Source organism: Plecotus auritus, assembly GCF_963455305.1.
Source record: "Plecotus auritus genome assembly, chromosome: 9".
NCBI lineage: Eukaryota > Metazoa > Chordata > Mammalia > Chiroptera > Vespertilionidae > Plecotus > Plecotus auritus.
The window spans coordinates 97,855,826-97,879,428 of record NC_137783.1 but is presented as its reverse complement, the minus strand read 5'-3'; the positions used below and the strand labels follow the sequence as shown (position 1 = coordinate 97,879,428).

The window sequence follows — 23,603 nt, the reverse complement described above, 5'->3', positions numbered from 1 at the left end:
ATGGTTTCCCCAGCACCACGGTAGGAAAAAACCCTGGTGCTTATGGTGAAACCCAGCAAACTTTCTGTGTTAACCAGTGTCACCAAAAGTGCGTGACTTTCCTACTATCTAAAATCGATTCCACTCTATCATTTTTCTTAAAAGTTTTAAAACTCCGCTCCCCATCTTTCAGTTAGATTTGCAAAAAGGATAAGCTTTTGCCACTCTGCAAAGTATATTTATCTGGAACTGCTTATGTTAGAAATTTTAAAAACTAGTATCAATGTATACTCTACTCTGCTTACTGATATTACCATCTTTAAGACCAGTCCTAACTACTGACCAGTCAGAGGGGTTGATTTTTCAGCAGGAACAGAAAACGTGTCCCTGATAATGGTCAAATGCGCATTTTAAAAAAAGTATATACTGAAATCAGTAGCAGAACAGTCTTCCTATTTTTATTCCTAATAAGAGAATACCATCTAGAAGCAGATAATTAGTTAGAGTTCTGTCCTATAGTAGGGCAAAAGTAGGTTTACAGTTGAGATTTACAGTTGTTCATATGGAAAATAATACAATAATTAATATGTAATACAAAAATAAACTTTCACATATTCACAACTGTAAACCTACTTTTGCCCCACCCTGTATTGTCTCTTCCCACTTATGGCTGAGAACACTTATAACCTTACTAGATGCCCGGTGCATAACATTCGCGCACAGGAGGTGTGGGGGAGAGGGTCTCCTCAGCCCAGCCTTCACCCTCTTCAATCCGGGACCCCTCTGGGGATGCCTGACTGCCGGTTTAGGCCTGATCAGGAGCTCAGCATACGCTGATCATTGGGCCTAAACCGGCAATCAGACATCCCTCTCACAATCTTGGACCGCTGGCTCCTAACCGCTCACCTGCCTGCCTGCCTGCCCAATCACCCCTAACTTCCCCCCCCCCCCCGCCAGCCTGATCACCCTTAATCACCTCTGCCTGCTGGCCTGATCCCCTTCATGCCCCCTGCCCCCGCCGACCTGGTCGCCCCTAACTGCCCCCCTGCTGGCCTGATCACCCCTAACTGCCTCTGCCTCCCGGCCTGATTGCCCCCAACTGCCCCCACTACCTGCCTGATTGCCCCCAACTGCCCCCCCCCCCCCCCGCTGCCGGCCCAGCGCCCCATGCAGTCTGCTGCTCATTCGTTTGGTCGCCCCTCACTAACCCCCCTTCTGGCCTGGTCACCCCACGCAGCCTGTTCGGTCATCTCTTCGGTTGTTTCAGTTGCGACAGTCGCTTAGGCTTTTATATAGATAGATTTGATGTTAACCAGTGGTTTTTCTCTTGACCTGCTACTAATGTCTGAGGCTATGGGAAAAGACCAAATCTGCTTACACGGTTACTTAAAATGAAATGCAAAATGGGTTCTGAGTCCTCCTTCAGTCACCAGCTGTTCCCTCTGCCCCCACCAGCCCCTGACTATTGAAGCTGAGAGCAAACTGATGGAAAAATATTAATGGAGGGAAACTGCCCTTGTCTATTTCAGATTAGGAGTCAAGCAATGAAATGCTGACTTCAGAAGTTTCCCTACCAGTTTCTCCAATTCCACAGAAGTAAAGAATAAAAACTTTTCTAAGCCAAATGGGTAAAACTACTTACTCATCTATTTATATACTGCTCTCCATCTTGCACTTACATAATTTATTCAACCTTTTTCTCAACTGAATTCCACTTCAGTTCATTTTTTTAATAAATATGAACTAAGTGTCTATTATGTGTCAAGCAAGAAAAAAAGGAGGGGGAGGGGAAGGGAAGAAGGGGAGAATGATACACAGTAACAACTGTTTTGACTATCTCTTTCCTTGTGCATCAATTCCATAGGAATTTTCAACCTGGAAGCAAAAAATATTGAAGGGCTGAGATAGAATATCTGTAAGAAGTCTGCAGAACCCCAGGCTCAGGAATATAAAAACCAAGAATTATAATCAGATTGAATTATATTTACCACATATGCACTAGTTTTAAAAAATACATATAAGCCCTAGCTGGTTTGGCTCAGTAGACAGAGCGTCGTCCTGTGGACTGGAGCATCCCAGGTTCAAGTCCTGTCAAGGGCATATGCCTGGGGTTGCAGGTTTGATCCCCAGTAGGGGGCGTGCAAGAGGCAGCCGATCAATGATTCTCTCTCATCATTGATATTTCTATCTCTCTCTCTCCTCCCTTCCTCTCTGAAATAAATAAAAATATATTTTAAAATTTTCATATAAATACTGTTATGATTTTTTAAAAATACATAGTATCCACAGGTAATATTTAATAACTGGTTGACCATGGGCTTCAACTAATAAAATGGACTTTTGACCCTCAATAGCCAACATGGAGAGACGGTTCCTGCCAGCTGAGTAGCACACCAGTCAATCCAGGTGAGGAGAGACAATTTTTTCCTATTTTCTTTTTTACCATTAAAGAAATTATATATATATGGAGTTATTATTCAAAGAAAGAGTTGGCTCATATGTTAACAACATATCCTAGGGATTAAATCACAACCTGGGAGAAATCACAATAAATTTAAAAGTTAGTGTTTTGTTGGTACTTTGTCTTTTATCATCATTAACAGAGTCATTCTCCCACTTTCCCATGAATTCCTAAAATTGGCTAACTCTTACCAGATGTTCCAAAGGTTGTAAACCCTATCCCATGAGAAAGTCTGTTTTTATTTATACTCAATTTAAAATGAGAAACAGCTAGCCTCAGGCTGTGGTTTCAATTTACTTAAACCATTTCATAACCTGCCAATAGGAAGATTTCCAAGTGCAGTGCAGCAGGATAGCGGGGATGGACTACAATCCATGCTGAACTATTTTACCCTGGAGTATGCCTGCAACTGGAAGCAATGTGTTCGCATATAGCCCCGGCTGGGTTGCTCAGTTGGTTGGAAAATCATCCAATACACCTAAAGGTTGCGGGTTTAATTCCTGGTCAGGGCACCACAGTCAGGGAGCTTACAAGAGGCAACCAATCGATGTCCCCCCCCCCACCCCACTTCCTCTCTCTCTAAAAAAAAATAAACATATCTTTGGGTGCAGATTAAAAAAAGTTCTTCCTACTGAGAGAACTTTTTTAGTGGACAACTTTTTACTTTAATTAGCCAAAGAGTAACTCGATATTCTCTCTGTCTTAGTTTAGTCAAATAAATTATTCACATTAATATACTTAGTATATCATATTACTTCAATGAGTTACTTAGGTCAATTTCTCAGAACCAACAAACAGTGATAAAATAGCATAATTACTCAAAATTTTTTTTATAATATCCGTATCTTTCCTGGAGATTCAGTACAAAGCCAAATGATTAAAGCAACATTTACATTTAAATATAGATGGATTGTCCATATTCAAATATAGATCAGGTTTTTTAATCTACTGAAATCATAATTTTAAATAAAATGGCAAAATTACACCACCTAATTTCTCTTGGGAAAAGTGGTGTCAATTCCGGTTATCTTCTTAACCTTAAATTAAAATTCTGAATACTGCTATTAAATAATTGAAATTATGAATGCCCGGTGCATGAAATTCAGCCTGGCCTTTACCCTCTGGCAATCCAGGACTGCTGGCTCCTAACCACTCTGCCTGCCTGCCTCATTGTCCCTAACCCCTCTGCCTGCCTGCCTGATTTGCCCCTAATCACTCCCCTGCCTGCCTGATTGCCCCTAACTGCCTCTGCCTTGGCCCCCACTGCCGCGGCTTCATCTGGACGGACGTCCAGAATGTCGTTCGGCTGTATGGTCTAATTAGCATATTACACTTTTATTATTATAGATTTTCCAACAAAACTAACCTTAAAAAAGGCAAACCACTTGTAGTCATTCAACACAATCTCAAAGCCTTGATTGTAAATGATGGTGAAATGGCCAGAATTGCCCAAGTCATCATAGGCTGTATCCATCTTCTTAAGGTGCACCATGACTTGCTTTTCTGGTGGTCCTAAAGAAAAGAAAATGCACAAGAATGGAAAATTACCTGTACTTCCATGGCAGAAAAAAATCTCCCCTGTAACTCCCACAATTTTTAAACTGCTTTCCTTTCAAATCAGGCCACCCGCTTTGAGCCAATCTGGCTTGTGAAGACGATACTAAGACTTCCCACCTGGTTTGCCTCCCTCTGTATCATTCCAGAGGGGGTTTCAGTCACATCTGTGAAGTGAGGGCTCAAAAGATAGAAATAGGCCAGCAGGCAAAGAGACACCCTAAAGTACAGCCTTGAACTTGCCAGAGCACCCAAAGACTGAAGAAAATCTTCCACTGAAGAAAAGGAAAAAGGGGGGGATGTTGAAAATGACAGGTGGAAATGAAGGGAAGACAAAATAGTACTGTAGTCAAAAAACTGGAATCATAAACATATAAAAAAGACCTTCCACCAAGTCAAAAGAAGGACAAAGGAAATGATCTCTTCAACAAAGAAATGGGGCTTCTTTCTCCACGATGGCTCCACAGTTCAGAACTTCAGAATCTGCGTCCTACCAAAGGATGCAGCAAACTCAAGGGTTCTATCCGGTGAAGCTCATGTGTGCTGATAGGAACCAAACTTTTAATCTTCAGAAGATGGGGGCTCAGACACGTGAGTGCCTTCAATTATTCTAGTAAAGTCAAAGGCATAGTTTATAGACAGAGGCTGCCTGGACAGGGCTCTGCGGTACCCCCTGCAGGTTGCCACACTTTAGACAGTTTTTCCGTGGTTGGTTTTAATGCTCTGACATAGGAGATGGCATGTGCCCAAACGGTGCAAATCCTCACCTCTCTTCTGCTTCAGACCTGCAACGCAACTTTTTAAAAGAGCAGATGGTTAAAATGCCCAGGATTATGCAATGCCATAGCCACCGGAAGTTGAACAGTTGGATCTGTCTGTTTTAGTGACAAATCACCTGGCGATCCTTGTTCTGCTGACAAGGAAAGTGTAGCTGACAGCTTCACTCATTTCAGGCTGGTAAGGGCTCGGGCAGAACCAAAGTGCCACTTCTGACCAAGACAGTGTTTTCTCCCTTCACTAAATTCCTTGTCATTGTTGTAACCACGTTACCGGAGGGCATATGGACTATCCCAGTGTGTTCACATATTTATTGAGTGCCTTCCCTGAGCCAGGCATTGCGCTTGGCTCCAGGCATTCCCAAATATAATTAATTGCTAAAGAGTTATTAAAATAACAAAAAAAAACCCTACAAATTTTATATACACCCCTACGATACATAAGACAGTGCAGTTTTCTCAGACTAGTAGCATCAACACACATCTAAGTAAAAATCACTGGATATAAGGGCTCTTTCCCACAACCTAACACAAGGAGAAAACTTTTCTTGCTATACAGTATTTTTGAGTGTTGAGCTCGGTTTTCACTGGCGCGCGCGCGCGCACACACACACACACACACAATCCTACAGGTTGGATGGGAGATAATAAGATTGCAAGGTCTGAACTCTTCCAAACCAAATAAACCGAAAAACAAACAAACAAACAAAAACCAGAAAACAGTAATTAAGGGGAGTAAAAAAGAAAGTCTCTTGGAAAGTATAGAAGCGCCGGGAATAACCAAGAAAAGGTGAAGTTAGAAGTTCTCAGCAGCTCAACTTGGCCCTAGCGACCCTGGCAGCCCTGGCGCAGGAGCGGGCATCCCATGGGCCCAGATCCAGCCAGGATGTCCCGGCCTCCGGCAGGTGTGCTCCTCGGCGGGGCGCTGTGTGGAGAGGGGCTCAGGGGCAGGAGTCCGGGCACGCGGCCGCTTACCCATCACGGAGCAGTTGACCTCGCGCTGGGAACCCCCGGGGCCCACCTGGAAGACCCAGGTGCCCAGCAGGTCGGGGTAGGTGCAGTTGGCAGGTGTGTCGCCGAGCACGGTGCCCAGGCCGCAGAGGAGCAGCAGGAGGGCGGCGAGCGGGGAGCGGGGCCGGGGACCCATGCTGCAGGGCAGCCGCGTGGTCAGGGAGCAGGAGAGAAGCAGCGAGGAATCAGGCGACCCAGACCGCCCTTCTTAAAATAACCAGAGGGCGGAAACCTCTGCGGGGCGGGGCGGGGCGGGGTCTCAGTCTTGGTCTCAGGAGGAGGGAGAAGGGCGGCTGGGCACCTGGACCCGGAGCTGGGAGCCAGCACCGCCGCTCGCGTGCACCCTGAGCTCGGGGTGAGCTCCGGCTGAGCCGGGGCAAGGTTAATTGCCAAGGGACGACTCAAAATAGGAGTTAAGAGCCACAGTGGGTCCGCACGCGACCGACTTCCTCCTTGAGAAGCAGGACACACAAGAGAGGGAGAGAGGGAGGGGGGGGAGAGAGAGAGAGAGAGAGAGAGAGAGAGAGAGACGCCAGCGGAGAGGAGGGGGGAGGGGAGGAGGGAAGAGAGATGGAGAGAGAGACAGGGAGAGAGAAAGACAGACACACAAGAGAAACTGGGGTGGCAGGGACAAAGGTCAGACAGAGAGAGGGAAGGGAGGTGAGGGAGACAGAGGTGAGAAAGTCCCAGAGACGGAAAGATCTAGTAAGTGGAGTGTTATTTGTTTCCTTTACTTTGTCCTCACCAACTCAAGGTTGTGGGTTTTGTGGGGGATTTTTTGTCTTGTTTTTTCTCAGAATATTTCACTTGCTACCCCCAGCCGCCTCAGCTGTTTGAGAACTGCTCTTCCTTCCGTTTTCCAAAACTTTCGTTACCTTCTTTTGGCTTGGTTTTGTTTGGTTTCCTGTTAATGTTATTTGCTTATGGCCCATAAGAGAATTCAGTTGTAGTGCAAGCTTGCAGTTTTTGTGTCCTAGTTGTCTTTGTTTTCCCTGAAAACTTTATAGGATTTAGTGCACACTGGGGTGTGCACACACGCAAAAAAGCTCAGAGATTATATTGCTCAACCCCTTCTCCTTTTACTGCTGAAAAGCATGAGGCCCAGACAGAGGAAGTAACTTGTCCAGGGTGAGGAAGGGAGCTGGTAGGAGAAGGCTGGTCTTATGAGCAGCATCCCAATGTGCCAGCCTGGATTCCAGTAATTATTGGGTAGCACCTGTGGGGGTTCAGAAAGATCCACCCCAATATATGCCTCAGTGACATGCAGATTTTTTTGAGCTAAAGGCAACTTTGGCTGTGGGCTCAAAAGAAACATCTGCCCCTCCATTAACTACCTAAAAGACTTGAATTGGGGGGCTTGCCCATAAAAAGAGATCAGACATAACCTCTTTTGCCCTATCTAGAGGGCAGGGAAAACTTTTAATTACTAAACATCTATTCTTATCCTCTTGCGATGACCCTTTGAAGCTCTGTAGTCACCTTACCTTGTCCCTAGCTCAGAATGTCATACTGTCATACATACCCATTTTACCTTTCTGTCTTTGAACATTTCGTGCATGTGGGGTCTCTGACTCTCTTGTGTTATGGGATGGATATATATATATATATATTTTAGAGGCCTGGTGCATGAAATTTGTGCACAGGGGTGTGTGTCCCTCAGCCCAGCCTGCACCCCTCCAATCTGGGACCCCTCTCACAATCCAGGACTGCTGGCTCCCAACTGCTCACCTGCCTGCCTTCCTGATTGCCCCTAACGGCTTCTGCCTGCCAGCCTGATCACCCCCTAACCCAGCTGTGGGCAAACTACGGCCCGCAGGCCGGATCTGGCCCGTTCGGCTGTTCTATTTGGCCCGTGGAGCCGAAAGAGCGGAGCATTCTCTTGCTCTCCCCTCCGCTCCTTTACTTTGAATTTATATTAGTTCACACAAACACTCCATCCATGCTTTTGTTCCGGCCCTCTGGTCCAGTTTAAGAACCCATTGTGGCCCTCGAGTCAAAAAGTTTGCCCACCCCTGCCCTAACCACTCCCCTGTCAGCCTGATTGGTGTCTAACTGCTTCCCTGCCAGCCTGATTGCCTCTAACTGCCCTCCCCTGCAGGCCTGGTCACCCCTAACAGCCCTCCCCTGCAGGCCTGGTCTCCCCCCAACTGCTCTCCCCTGCAGGCCTGGTTCCCCCACAACTGCCCTTCCCTGCAGGCCCGGTCTCCCCCAACTTCTCTCCTCTGCCAGCCTGGTCACCCCTAACTGCTCTCCCCTGCAGACTTGATCACCCCCAACGGCCCTCCCCTGCTGGCCATCTTATGGCAGCCATCTTGTGTCCACATGGGGCAGCCATCTTGTGTGTTGGAGTGATGGTCATTTGCATATTCCTCTTTTATTAGATAGGATAGAGGCCTGGTGCATGGGTGAGGGCCAGCTGGTTTGCCCTGAACGGTGTCCCGGATTGGTTGGGGGTTCCCTTGGGACATGGTGTGGCCTGGTCGAGGGGCCTGTGGTGGTTTGCAGGCCAGCCACGCCCCCCAGCAACCCAAGTGGAGGCCCTGGTATCTGGGATTTATTTATCTTCTATAATTGAAACTTTGTAGCCTTGAGCAGAGGCCAGGGCAGGCCAGGGCAGTAGGAAAGCTTGGCTTCCTCCATCACCGGGGAAACCCAAGCCTCTTGCTCGCTCTGTGGCTGCAGCCATTTTTGTTGGGATTTATTTATCTTCTATAATTGAAACTTTGTAGCCTTGAGTGGAGGCCAAGGCAGGCCAGGAAGCTTGGCTTCCTCCATCGCCGCGGGCAACTCAAGCCTCCTGCTTTCTCCAGCTCTGTGGCTGCCACCATTTTTGTTGGGATTTATTTATCTTCTATAATTGAAACTTTGTAGCCTTGAGTGGAGTTCAGGGCCGGCCAGGGTGTGCGGGAAGCTTGGCTTCCTTCATTGCCAGGGAAACCCAAGCCTCCTGCTCGCTCCATGGCCACAGCCATCTTGGTTGGGTTAATTTGCATACTTGCTCCTGATTGGCTGATGGGCATGGTTTGTGGGTGTAGCAGAGGTATGGTCAATTTGCATATTACTCTTTTATTAGATAGGATATATATATGTATAATTAAATTATTTTCTTTTGTTACTCTATCCAATGTCTATTTGAATATTACTTTAGGAAAGAATCTTGGAAATAGGAATTTTTAGGGGTGAAATAGGCAGGTTTAGGGAATTTTTAGAATTGGGGGTCCATGGAAAAAAACAGAGTTGCAAAGGGTACATTTCCATAAGACAAGGGAGTTGGAAGAGGCAGCAGTTACATTTCCATAAGATAAGGGAACTGGGAGTAGCAAAAGATACACATTTACAAAATAAAGGGAAGGCAGCCCCTCATTCAAAGAGGGAGGAAGAAGTGAGGGAATGGGAGTACAATGAGGGAGGAGGTCCTCACCTGCCCCAGGTGAGGTTTGACCTTTGAGCTCAGGAGTTGCTACAGTGATCAAATCAAAGGGGAATAGTGGCCAATCAGAGGGGATATTGAGGCACAAAAAAACTGCAGCCTTTATAAAGGGGTAGGGGGAGAGGGGGGTAAGGAACTCGGTGAGACTCTCCCCCTCCCCACGTGGGAGTCTGTGCTGTGAGATTCTTCCCCCCTCCCCACATGGGAGTCTGTACTTGTTCTTCAATAAATTTCCACTTTTTTTTTAATATATTTTATTGATTTTTTACAGAGAGGAAGGAAGAGGGATAGATAGTCAGAAACATCGATGAGAGAGAAACATCGATCAGCTGCCTCCTGCACACCTCCTACTGGGGATGTGCCCGCAACCAAGTTACATGCCCTTGACCGGAATCGAACCTGGGACCTTTCAGTCCGCAGGCTGACGCTCTATCCACTGAGCCAAACCAGTTTTGGCAATTTCCACTTTTACTATACCATCTTCTGTCCCTGGTTTCATTCTTTGACTCCAAGGGATAAAGAATCCGGGGAAGCCACCCTGCCCAGGGGAACACCACGCGTTCCGTCCAAAATTCCCGTATCACCTTGAGGGTAGAGGAAACTGTCTTCTTCCCCTACATGTTATTTCCAGGTGCCTCCTTGCTCAGTTTATTTTCTGTTTATTGTTTTTCTTTGCTCAGTTTAAATATCACCCTTTTCTGTTGAGAGCTCCTCTGACTTTATTGGCTGTTGTTGGAAGTTGGGGCTCCTTTCCTGCACAGAGCTTATCAGGTGTCAGGCCCTGAGCCAGCATCAAGGACAAGTGATGAGCCAGACAGACTTTTCTGTGTCCCTGACTTCTAGGGCACATGCATTTTGCCCTCATTACACTGGTTAAAATAAGTATTTGCATGTCCACCTTTTCCACCAGATGATAAGCATTCAAAGAGAGCAAGTTTACATTATTCACCATTATCTCCTGAGATTCTGGCTTGAAAGCACTCAGGAAGTATCCTGGGGTGTTAAGTGCACTAAACATTATCTTATTTTTTAGGCCTGAAAGCCAAATTCGATTTGGCAAGAGGAGTTGCCCTTGAAAGCTCAGAAATGAACATGCTCTCTAATGTAGGCACAAGGCAAGGGGAGAGAGACACAACACCCTACTTTTAGGTTTTATTGCCTTTTACTCAGGGTAAAAGTTGGCATCATAAAATTAAATTAACATACAGTACTTACAGTTTAGATACATTGACAGTGTAGCATTGCCTTCCTGAGTCCCTGCGAAAGTGTGTCATTGGTTGTTCAAACATTAAAACTTTTACTAGATCATCAATATTGAAGAGCTGGCCCTTGCCGGTTTGGCTCAGTGGATAGAGTGTGAGCCTGTGGACTGAAAGGTCCTGGGTTCGATTCCAGTCTGTGGACTGAAAGGTCCTGGGTTCGATTCCAGTCAAGGGCACATGAGGGATTCCAGGTTGCAGGCTCCGTCCTCACCATGCAGGAGGCAGCCAATCAATGATCCCCTCCATCACTGATGTTTCTGTCTCTCTCTTCCTCTCCCTTCCTCTCTGAAATCAATAAAAATATGTTATATATATATATATATATATATATATATATATATATATATATATATATATATGAGCTGGACAGTGAAGTTGGAAATTTATGAGTGTAATCAAAGTAGCATAATTAACTTCGAGGGAAGTTTAAAACAGTCTTTATTCAATGAATGGTAAGTAAAAAAGTGATATTGGAGACCTGTTAGTCTAATGAATTCATTTAACATCAGAAAATAGAGACTGAGATGTTACCAGCGAGACCACGATGAGATCTCAGTTCTTGTCTTCTTGAAGGAAAGATTTCAGTCAAGAGACAAAGTACAGCATGGCAAGCAAGAATTTATCGGCCCCAGCAAAAACACTCAGGGAAGGGAAATAAAGAAGGGATTAGCATAGAAGAAGCAATAGGAGGGCCTACCAGGGGTGGGCAAACTTTTTGACTCGAGGGCCACAATGGGTTCTTAAACTGGACCGGAGGGCCAGAACAAGAGCATGGATGGAGTGTTTGTGTGAACTAATATAAATTCAAAGTAAAGGAGCGGAGGGGAGAGCAAGAGAACGCTCCGCTCTTTCGGCTCCACGGGCCGGATAGAACAGCCGAACGGGCCGGATCCGGCCAGCGGGCCGTAGTTTGCCCACGGCTGGGACTAATCTGTTTTGGCTCACTGGGAAATCAGAGAAAAGGCTGCGTTGAGACAGGTTCAGGGGGTTAGCCTGGAATAAGCTGCCACTGCCACTGCCACTGCTCTCCTATCGCAAGTCTCATGAGGTCCCTTAGAGTGTAGGGGATGCATGCCTGTGGGGAAAGGAGAAGGGGAAGGGAATGATGGGCATGCTCCCCAGAGGGAGAGCACACCACTGGGTCCTAAGTCCTGAGGGTTTTTATTTCTCTTTTGCAGGTGGGGAATCATGGGGGAGGTCTCAGGGAAGAGTTTCAATAGAATATTCATCAGCTTTCCAGGTGTGCTCTCGCAGGTTGGTGGTCTCCAAAGGGCAGGGGGTCATTCGTTAATGCAGCCAAGTCATCGCTTATCTGGTTTTGCTGCTTTTCTGGTGCAAAACCAGACAAGTGAGGCAGGTACAGTGTCACTTGTCTGGTATTGGTTGCTAAAAGACAACTGAGGCCTAGATGTTATCATTAGGGAGGAAAAGTCGGGATCTAAACTGCATGACCAGTGATATAAAAGGTCAGAGGGCCCAAACTGCGTGACCAGCGAAACCCTAAGGGCAAAGTCCTTGTTTCTCCAGTTTTGCGCTTTGCTTAGCACCAGGGGCTCTCCATCCTGGTGACTTTCTGTACCTGGCCTATTGTCCTTTTGTAACTGGACAACCAATAGTTCTGGGCTGCCTGTCAATGAAGCAGAGACAGGGTTGAGTGTTTATTCCCATAATGCCTGCAGTATGGGAGAGCATCAGGTCATCCACAAAATTCTGTTCTGCTCCTCCCCATAAGCCTGCAGCTTATATTGGGTAGAAGGATAAAGACTATGTGGGAAAGTAAGAATTGCAGGCATGGGAACGTAGGCAAGGTATAATGGTTACAGGTTCAGGCAATGTGGGCAGGGGGTCGCAGAGGGCAGGTGCCTCTAGTCATCTCCCGGGCCAGATCACAGGCAATAGGGGCTAGGGCTGCAAAGGGCGGGAGCCTCAGGACTAGATTGTTTCAGCCACAAGGTTGTAAATCTTTCCATAATGGAAGGCAGTTCTCAGGAAAAGAGGATGGACTGCATTCCGAAGTTAGCTCCCATGAGCCAGAGCATACAACTCTCAGCCAGGTTAGAATGTGCTTTCTTTAATCAGGAACCAAAGAACCTTAATGACTAAACTATGAACTTATTCAATCCCAACTTTATTATGGGTCTTTATGAGGCCCTTGGTACTTTTTTAAAACAACATGACCTCATTTTGGAAGGCAAAAAGACCCCATCAAATTGCCTCACTGGCCAACCACTCACTAGCAAAGACTACAAAAAAAGACAAAGAAACTCAAAGTACCGGAACCTTAGACTTGCAGGAAAAAATGGCTAAACTAATGGCCTTGTAACTTCAACAATTAAATAATTCCCCTACCCCCACTTCTCGCCAGACACCAGATCAAAACCCTGCCTCTTATTTCTTTTGCAAAAACCTGGACATTTTAAAAGGGATTGCCTCAAATATAAGTGATGGCTCCAATTGAATCTGGATAAGGCAGTCTGGTCCAAAGTTACTAAACAAGATTAGGGATGAGATGTTCCAGGGATTCAATGGGAACTTTTCCCCTTTTAGAAGCTAATCACCTAGGCTAGTAGACTTTAAAATTAGGGACTTATTTAGTCAAAGTTCTCACTGACACTGAGGTCACCCTCTCAGTCCTTAATCCCCAACAGCCTTTCTATATCCCTTCCCCAGAGTTCTGAAACTATTCAAATGGTTGGGGTTAAGAACCAACCAACCTGTAACAGTTTTCAAAATCTCAACCTATTACCTTTCAACTAGTCCCCTTACAGACACTCACCATTTCCTACTCATTCCATCTGCTCCCATATAACCGTTAGGCAGAGATTTCTTAGGATTTTAGCATGCACATATTGATTTCTCCCAAAAGGAGGAAATACTCCTCAATCTCAACCTATGCCCTAATAAAGATAACCTCTCTCTCACCAGGTCCAGTCAACTGTCCTCTCCCACCACATCTCTGCTCCCAGCCCTTCACAATCCACCTGCCCACCCTCAACCCTCTAGGCAAACTGCCATTCTTTGGAGCATTTTCTCAATCTGTTAGGACTTTGCTTCCCAACAATTGTTGTCAATTTGATTCAAATAAATTCACAAAATTTCTCTCTACAGGTTTGAATGTTTCTTATATTGACAGTATATAAGTATTTGTACTTTATTAAATTATGTTCTAAGAATATGGCCTGTAAAATATCAGCTGACATTGTTGTGGAAGTCCTCCCTCCTTCCCTACTTCCCCTTTCCTTGGCTTTTACCAAATAAATTATTGTGCAGGTTCATGGAATATCCATATATGTTCTTTAGCTATTTCCTTCACCTTCTTTATCCAGTCACCTTTTTAAAAAATGTGTTTTTATTGATTTCAGAGAGGAAGGGAGAAGGAGAGAGAGATTGAAACATCAATGATGAGAGAGAACCATTGATTGGTTGTCTCCTGCATGCCCCCTTCTGGGGATCGAGCCCACAACCCCAGGCATGTACCCTTAACCGGAATTGAACCAAGGACCCTTCAGTCCACAGGCCAACACTATATCCACTGAGCCAAACTAGCTGGGGCCAGTCACCTTTTATATATATATATATACTAGAGGTCCGGTGCATGAAAATTCATGCACTGGAGGGGGGGCCCTCAGCCCAGCCTGCCCCCTCTCACAGTCCTGGAGCCCACAGGGGCGGGAGATGACCCAGCGGTCAGGGGAAGGAGACACCCCCATCACACCTCTGCTGCTGTCACTGCCGGCAGTACAAGCCTCAGTCGTTCCTGGTTACCTGAGCCTTGGGCGGCCCTGGGTGGCTGGGCAGCCAACATCCGAGGCTTGCCTGTGCCTTAGGCTGGCCCTGGGTGGCAGGGGGGCTGAGGGAACTGGGGGACTCTGGAGGTAGGCGCGCAGAGCAGCCAAACCCACCTGGGGGCGGGCCCAGCCATGCTGTGCGCCTGCCACCCCTGTGGGGCTGAAGGGACTGGGTGCTGCCATCTTGTGGCTGTGGGCACTGCCATCTTTGAGGGCATGGCAGTCAATTAGCATATTCCCTCCTTATTGGCTGTGGGCGCTACCATCTTTTTTTTTAAAAATATATTTTATTGATTTTTTACAGAGAGGAAGGAAGAGGGATAGATAGTCAGAAACATCGATGAGAGAGAAACATCGATCAGCTGCCTCTTGCACACCTCCTACTGGGGATGTGCCTGCAACCAAGTTACATGCCCTTGACCGGAATCGAACCTGGGACCTTTCAGTCCTCAGGCTGACGCTCTATCCACTGAGCCAAATCGGTTTTGGCTGTGGGCGCTACCATCTTTGTGAGGGTATGACAATTAGCATATTCCCTCTTTATTAGATAGGATTTTTATTAATTTCAGAGAGGAAGGGAGAAGGTGAGAGAGATAGAAACATCAATGATGAGAGAGAATCATTGACTGGCTGCCTCCTGCATGTTGCCCCCTACTGGGGATTGAGCCGGCAACCGGGCATGTGCCCTGACCGGAATTGAACCCAGGACTCTTCAGTCTACAGGCCAATGCTCCATCCACTGAGCCAAACTGGCCAGGGCAGTCACCTTTTTTTTTTTTTTTTTTTTTTTCGTGGTAAAATTTATGGTTCAGTTTGATAAAATAAACATTTAAAATTACATTTTCTCTGCTCAAGAGAACTTTGATATACATTCAGTGTGATTGAAGTAAGTTTGTCTATGCTTAGTTTTTTGTCTATTACATCTTTTACTTCTGAAAAAGTGATTGAAATATCTCAATGTAACTTCATTCTAATCAACTTCTTAGTTATTTAATCATTTGTTCTTAGCAATTTAATTGCTGTATTATTTGGTGCATTTCCATGTAAGTATATTGGTACTCCTTTGAAACATATATTTCCCACAACAGCCCTTTCCTCTGAAAATTCTATCTAAGCCTGCAGCCTCAGGCAGATATTTTGAATAAATGGTCATCCATAGGTAATAAAGGAAGTATAATGCTTCTTTAACCACAAAACTGTATTTATTCAATAAATATTTATTCAACAGACTAGAGGCCCGATGCATGGAATTCATGCAAGAGTAGGCCTCCCTTCCCTGGACCCGGGCTTCAGCACCAGCTTCCCTCTGGCACCCAGGACCCGGGCTTCCCTCCGGCCGCTGGCAGGCACCTGGGAACTAGGCTTCCCTCAAAGACCCAGCTTCATCCGGAAGGTCATCCGGAAAGATGTCTGGTCTAATTAGCATATTACTAGCATATTACGCTTTTATTATTCTAGATCACTAGTGTTGCAGCCACTAAGCAAGAGGAAATGATAGTACAGTAGGTGTTTGGGAAGAAAATAAAAACAAATGGAAACATGTATATGAAATACCTATGGGATATTAAAGTGGAGATGTCTAGTAATAAGCTGAAAATATTGGTGTAAGATTTGGGGGAGGGTTCACTCAGTAATTCAACAGATTTTTATTGGGCATCTACTTGTTCAAGACATAGGCAGGCAATGAGGATAGCTGCAAGGTGTCCAGACTGCCTTAGGTATTGGCTGAATACATTTCTTTTTCTTTTTCTTTTTTCAGTCATCACCAAATAAATGAGAGTTGACATAATAGGAGTAGAGAAAATCACCCCACGCAAGCTCATAGAATTCAGGGGAGAAAGATGGCAAAAAAGGTTGAGGGCACCTTACAATCACCACAATTTAATGCGTAAGTTAAGAAAAGATGTTCATGATGGAAAAATTAAGAAAGAGAATTCAGAATGGGGACCAAGAAAGACAATGATATGATGAAAGCCAGGAAGAAGGAATTTTGAGTCTAAAATTTAATGACTGAATTTTTGCTTCAACTATAACTAAGTCTTGACCAACTTTGGCTTCCTCTTCCAGGACACTTGCCCAGTTAGTGTCCTGTTTATTGGGTTTAGGACAAAGACTCTCAGTTCTTTGGGAAACTGATCAGAAACATGGAGGAAACAGTTTTGAAATCCTCTAGAGAACTAAGGGCTATCTGAACTGCAACCTTGACCACACTTGATGGACATTACTATTAGCATTGGTTCATATTTTGTAATTCTATGATATAGATTGAGTAGCATTTTGAACCAACTTAGTTCCATTATACCTTTATACTACAGTGTGGCACCTACTTGCTTTAAAAAACAAATTTCTCATATTCACTTATTTATCACTGGCCTCTCTTTATAAAAGGATGCAGATACATTACCACAGTTTAAACTTTCTAGTTGCTTACAACCTAAATAAATAGGAATTATTGTGCTATGTTTGAATTTCCTTATTGACTTTTCTTTGAAAACTTATGTTGTAAGCAATAGACCTGTTGCATAATTGTGAGAGCTAATGGAAAAAAAAAGTCATCTGCACATGATTCACATGACATATCTAAAAGTCAAAAGAAAAGTATAATCTCATTTCCTGCACATTATTAAGTTAACATGGCTCCCTAGAAGACCAAGAAAAATTTTTTATTATAATCCTTGATTTGATTCAGCTAAATACATTAACAGGAAATAATTGTTTCAGAAGTATTATGATACATTTCGACAGAGAAAATAATACATTTAGAGAATATGATTATTCCCAATTTAGATTCCAATTTGCATGAAGGTATGCTACTTTTAATGATAAAAATATTTTAAAATTTACTGAAGCATTGCCCACCTGGCATGGTTCAGTGGTTGAGCGTTGACATATGAACCAGGAGGTCACTGTTTGATTCTTGGTCAGGGCACATGCCCAGGTTGCAGGCTCAATCCCCAGTGGGGAGGCATGCAGGCGGCAGCTGGCAGCTGATTGATGATTTTCTCTCATCATGGATGTTTCTCTCTCTCTCTCTCTCTCTCTCTCTCTCTCTCTCTCTCCCTTCCTTTCTCTCTGGAATCAATAGAAATATATATATTACTTGCTGAATTATTGAATGTACTAGAAAAAGTATCTGTTAGGAACCAGGAAAGCTGGGTTATGATTATATCTTTGTCACATACCCACTTGGTGACCTTGAGGAGATCAACTGAAACTATCTCTGTGATTCCTACCTTGTCGTTATTAGGAATAATTGCCCTATCAAACTCACTAGATTGTTGTAATTTTGAAAAGATACAACTCACTCAAGAAATGAAGTGTTTATTCTTTGTCAAGCTCTGTTCTAGCACAGGGTAATCATTGAAGAGCATGCCAAATGAGATCTCTGTTTTCGTGCAGCTTAAATTTAAGCCAGGATTAAAAATATTAAACACGTATACATGGGTGAGTATCACAAAGGTGATGGTAATGTATGGTAGTTTGGGAAGTCAGGGAAGAACCCTCTGAGGAAGTGACATTTAAACTGAGATCTTCAGGGTAAGAGTCCTGTATATCAAGAACATTCTAAGGAAGAACTTATGTAAAGGTTGGAGGAATTTGAGGAACTGTAAAGAGCCCAAAAAAGCCAATGAAATGAGTGATGGGGAAGAAATGAAAGATAGTAGTTATGAAAACACATTGTGACATAGCTAGTGAGAACATAAATTGGTACATATTTTTTGGAAAGCATTTTGGTAATATGAAATAAGAACCTCAAAAATATTTCTAGCCTTTCACTCAAATATTGAGCCTTTGACTGAATATCTATCCTACTGAAAAGCATATGAGATACCTAAAAAAACCTTTAAGAAAAAAAATGTATTAAAGTATATTTGTACTAGAGAAAATTCAGAAAATAAATAACTATACAGAATGAGAAAAAAAATGGTATATGCAAATTATGACATATCCACAGCTAATAAAAGTTTGTTTCTGAAGAGTTCATGGTAGTATGAGAAAACATTTGTGTTATAATTTATTTAGTAACACTAAAAGAAGCTGGAGGCAATGCAGGCCCAGGTAAATACTGCTCAAACCAAGGGCCTGGATCACAACTGAGAAACTCTCAGGTCAGGATACCCTGATCTGACTCTCAGATGAGATATCCTGGTCTTATACAGAAGTTACTGGCAAATCAGCCTCATCCTGGCCCTGGCCTTACCCTTTGGAAAAAGATATTATCTTTATTGCCTTGGAATATCTCCAGGAAGAAGAGGGAAACCTCATCTTTACCATCTTGATCAGCAATCTATCCTTTGACCTGTAGGAAGACACTAATTCTAGCTTTCAAGGCTTTTAGCAGTAGGAACAATCTTGAAAAGGTAGTCTAACACAAGATGTGTAGGAATGCCATAGGGGCTTAATCACAAGGAACAACAGCCTTTAATTATTGGAATTGAGAATTGAGAATTGTACCTGCTCCACCCCCTACCCCCGCCTCTACTTTTATTTTTGTTTTGTATTATTCTTACTGCTAATGCTAATAATTCTTAAAATTGGCTTACAGAGATTATTATAATGGGCATATGATATGCACTATTTTGTGGTAATGGAAAGTTGGCTACCTCCTCTTAAGTGTTAGCCAATCTAGGGAAGTTTCTGCCACTAATTAGCTATAACAACTTATCGGGGCTCTGGTTTCTATTATCCCTTTTTCCTAGTTTCTATTAAGTGTCATTCCAAGACTAGTTGGTTGTCTAAACCAGCAGTTGGTCGCCAACCTTTCGGACCTCACGGACCAGTGGTCTGCAGACCACCGTTTGGTGACCGCTGGTTAAGTCTACTTTAAATTCTAAGACTTTATTATTCTACATGTAAGAGGAAATACACCCTACAAATTAGTAACAAAAACAAATTCAAATCACTGTATTTGAAAGAACTTGTCCAGTTATAATCTCAATAGTACATAGTTAAGTTAATCAAGTCAAGTAATCCAGTATATAGGTGTATGCAGAAAGACTTCTATAAATAGATTTTAAAATGAAATTCAATTAGCCCTTTTCTATGTACATGTTAATTTCATAGGCAAATTCTAAAACAGAAACATAGCTGAGGTTTTGGAGACAGATACATAAACATGTAAACATAGGCTAGGAAATTAGAAAGTTAAAAAATATATATGCAGCTTATTACTTTCCCATGGAGATCCAAAATGATTTTCTCAAGTTTTAAGATATTATACAAAGAACATGCTCTCATTGTTCTATTGTGGAAAGAGCACTAGTGTTAAAGACCAAACATTAGCATCTACTTACTTGGTGAATTTTCTGAGTTTAAGATATTCTCATTGTAAAACAAAGACAATGTTTACCTTAAAGAACTGCTATTAAGGTCACATGTGATCTTATTTATGTGAAAGTTCTTTGTAAACTATGAGATCTACAATAAAAATCTGAAGGTTTATTACTATTAAAGTAAGTGGAATGGCACTAATACACAGAATTATCTGATAAGCAATGTGTGAAGAGAGCCTAAAGGGAGGGTCCATGAATTATCCTAAACGTAAGGAAGGGACTTGAATCAGTAGAGGTGAGGTTCTAGCTGGTGGCAGGTTATATATATGAGAAAGAGAGGGAGACAAGGAGGGAGAGGGGGAGAGAGAGAGAGAGGAAGAGAGACAGAGAGACGAGAGACAGAGATACTTAGGTGGTGAGAGGGAGAGGGAGGGAGGGAGAGAGAGAGAGAGAGAGAGAGAGAGAGAGAGAGAGAGAGAGAGAGAGAGAGAGAGACTTAGATGGTGTACTTAGAGGAAAAGTTAAATGAAAGTTTCTATTTTGTTTGGAAAAAGTTTAATGTGACAAAAAATACAAAAAAACAGTTTAGCTTTTTGGTAGCAATTTCCATACTCATTTATCACTGATGTCTGAAATGTTACTTTTATTTCACTTGTATTCTAAGGCCTCCCTATTATATCAACTACTAGAGGCCCTACTAGGGGGTCCTTCGGCCTGGCCTGCTCCCTCTCACAATCTGGGACCCCTCGGGGGATGTCAGAGAGTCAGTTTTGGCCCAATACCCACAGGCCAGGCTGAGGACCCCACTGGTACACGAATCTGTGCACCGGACCTCTAGTATGCATATAAGATCTTTGGTTAATCTCTTCCCGCCCTTCCCCCACCCCCTTCCCTCTGAGATTCATCAGTCTGTTCCATGTTTCCATGCCTGTGGTTTCCGCTCCTGCATTGAGCATCTGCCCCCTGTTGGTCAGTGCACATCATAGCTACTGGCTGGTCAGCCAATCAGCCAGTCACTTAGGCTTTTATATATATAGACTAGAGGCCCGGTGCACGAAATTCATGAAGGGGGGGGGGTGTCCCTCAGCCCAGCCTGCACACTCTCCAATCTGGGACCCCTCGAGGGATGTCTGACTGCCTGTTTAGGCCCGATCCTGGTAGGTAGGATCGGGCCTAAACGGAAAGTCGGACATCCCTCTCACAATCCAGGACTGCTGGCTCCCAACTGCTCACCTGCCTGCCTTCCTGATTGCCCTTAACTGCTTCTGCCTGCCAGCCTGATCACCTCCTAACCACTCCCCTGCCAGCCTGATTGATGCCTAACTGCTCCCCTGCCAGCCTGTTTGTCCATAACTTCCCTCCCCTGCAGGCCTTGTCACCCCTAACTGCCCTCCCCTGCAGGCCTGGGTCCCCCACAACTGTCCTTCCCTGCAGGCCCAGTCGCCCCCAACTTCCCTCCTCTGCCTACCTGGTCACCCCTAACTGCCCTCCCCTGCAGGCTTGATTGCCACCAACTGCCCTCCCTTGCAGGCCTGGTCCCTCCCAACTGCCCTCCCCTGCTGCCTGATCACCCACAACTGCTCTCCCTTGCAGGCCTGGACCCTCCCAACTGCCCTCCCCTGCTGGCCATCTTGTGGTGGCCATCTTGTGTCCACATGGGGGCATCCATCTTTGACCACATGGGGGCAGCCATCTTGTGTGTTGGAGTGATGGTCAATTTGCATATTACTCTTTTATTAGATAGGATAGAGGCTTGGTCCACAGGTGGGGGCCAGCTGGTTTGCCCCAAAGGGTGTCCCGGATCAGGGTGGGGGTTCCCTTGGGGCATGGGGCAGCCTGGGCGAGGGGCCTGTGGTGGTTTGCAGGCTGGCCACGCCCCCCGGCTACCCAAGCGGAGGCCCTGGTATCTGGGATTTATTTATCTTCTATAATTGAAACTTTGTAGCCTTGAGTGGAGGCCTAGGCCGGCCAGGGTGTGCAGAAAGTTTGGCTTCCTCCAGTGTCGGGGAAACCCAAGCCTCCTGCTCGCTCTGTGACCATAGCCATCTTGGTTGGGTTAATTTGCATACTTGCTCCTGATTGGCTGGTGGGCATGGCTTGTGGGTGTAGTGGTGTGATGGTTAATTTGCATACTACTCTTTTATTAGATAGGATACTTAATAATTTATTCCTTCTTTTGTATATTTGCTTTATAATATACCTGCTTCCACCACCATACTGGTCACTGGGTTCATTTAATTAATTTATTTGTCTGTGTCCCTGTCCCATAGCATTTTCCTAGGGTGGGCAAGGGATAATAGGTGTTCTATTGAGGAGACAGGAGGAAGCTAGGTAGACAGAAGCAAGACCATGGGAGGAGATAGTAGAACTTGGGGACCCAGCTAAGTAGAGTTACTAGGACAACCCAGCTGGGCATGGAAAGAAGGGCATGTGCAAAAGACAGATTTTAAAATGTATGGATTGTTGCTCAGAAGGGCAGCTTGAAGATAACCAGTCACAAGGTGGTAAGACGTATATACGAATCCCAAGGATGTTGCTATGGCAGAATTCTTTGAAAGGACCAATCAGGAGCTAGCAAGGTTGTAGCTACCCCTTAGATTAAAAGGCTTGTGCTTCCTCTCTCCTTTTTCTCCCCAGCCAGCTAGGCCCCTGGTTCCTGTGGTGGGGGATGCGCCCTGCACCCACATGGCCATGTGGACTCTACACATGGCCTAATGGACTTTAATTAACTTGGATGCTAAACTATACACAGCTACAACATGGAACGGAAGTTCTGGACACTGGCCTAAACCCCAGCTGCATCTTTTCCAGGACTGGCTTCTCTCAGTAAACTTTAGTTCCACTAACCACTTTTGTCCGAGACTTCATTCTTTGATTTTGCAAGACAACAAACTCAGATTCAAACCCCACATTTTGGTTTCACTATGACTAGTACTCCACAGATCTGAAATAGGTTTCCATAAATGGTTATTGAATTGAATTGCCCCTGGTTACAATGCAAACATCTCTGAGAACTATAACAAAATATGTCTAAATCATGATCTCCCCATCAATAAAGTTTAAAAAATAATTTCTTGCTTCATAATTGGTTAAGATTATTTTTTTCCCTACACAACCTGTTAATGATGCTAGAAAAGGGTGTGAAAGAGGGATTCAGATTTGGAAAAAGCCCAGAGGGACCATCATAGCATGAGGGCCCTTAAGTGTGGGAGGTTTCCTGAGTTAGGAAAGAGAAAAGGGGAACTGAAACAATGTAAACATCAACCTTTGGCCAAGAACCCGCCCTCCCTGAGTTCAAGAAACTCACAGTTCTTTTGAGAAGAAAAAAGAAAAGAAAAGAAAAGGAAAGGAAAGGAAAGGAAAGGAAAGGAAAGGAAAGGAAAGGAAAGGAAAGGAAAGGAAAGGAAAGGAAAGGAAAGGAAAGGAAAGAAAAGGAAAGGAAAGAAAAAGAAAGGAAAGGAAAGGAAAGGAAAGAAAAGAAAAGAAAAGAAAAGAAAAGAAAAGAAAAGAAAAGAAAAGAAAAGAAAAGAGGAAAGGAAAGGAAAGGAAAGGAAAGGAAAGGAAAGGAAAGGAAAGGAAAGGAAAGAAAAACGGAATAACTGTATATCCAGGATTTCTAAATATAGAACACAAGAAGTTGTTTTATGGGATATAGGGAGAAAAATGCATCAAAACAGATATAAATAGGTAATTTGTCTCAATGATATGCATGGCTCTTTTCCATATTATATTATTAGAGTCTGCTGTGATTAATATAACAAATTTGTGTTAAGAAATGTATAGAAATATTAAGTCATGCATGTTCCTTGGCAACTAACTCTAAAGGCAATGCTAAAAAGAGGTGAAATGGAGGTTGTCAGTGACATTTAGAAATTATTTAAAGTGATTATTTTATACTAGTAGCCCTGCGCACAAATCCGTGCGCCAGTAGCTCTCTGCGGGGCCTGGCCACTCCACTCCTGCTGCCCAGAGGCTCTCCGAGACCCAGAGGCCCATCCGTGGTCAGGTGTAGAACATTTGCCTCGTCGCCAGGGCATCAACGTAAGTGTTCCGCACACCAGCCTGGCCA

The 23,603-nt window shown here is 44.3% G+C and overlaps 1 protein-coding gene across 1 annotated transcript in view; it reads right to left on the bottom strand.

Annotated features, from left to right (window-relative positions):
• CTSC (cathepsin C) overlaps positions 1 to 6,518 on the bottom strand; it is a 40,911-nt gene extending 34,393 nt beyond the window's left edge. Inside the window, exons 1-2 of the mRNA XM_080643006.1 lie at positions 5,746 to 6,518; positions 3,807 to 3,952 (exon numbers count right to left, since the gene is read on the bottom strand). Coding sequence (XP_080499132.1) covers positions 3,807 to 3,952; positions 5,746 to 5,917 — 318 coding nt within the window. The 5' untranslated portion in view covers positions 5,918 to 6,518. The remainder of the gene's footprint in view (positions 1 to 3,806; positions 3,953 to 5,745) is intronic.
• Between the last annotated feature and the right edge of the window lie 17,085 nt (positions 6,519 to 23,603).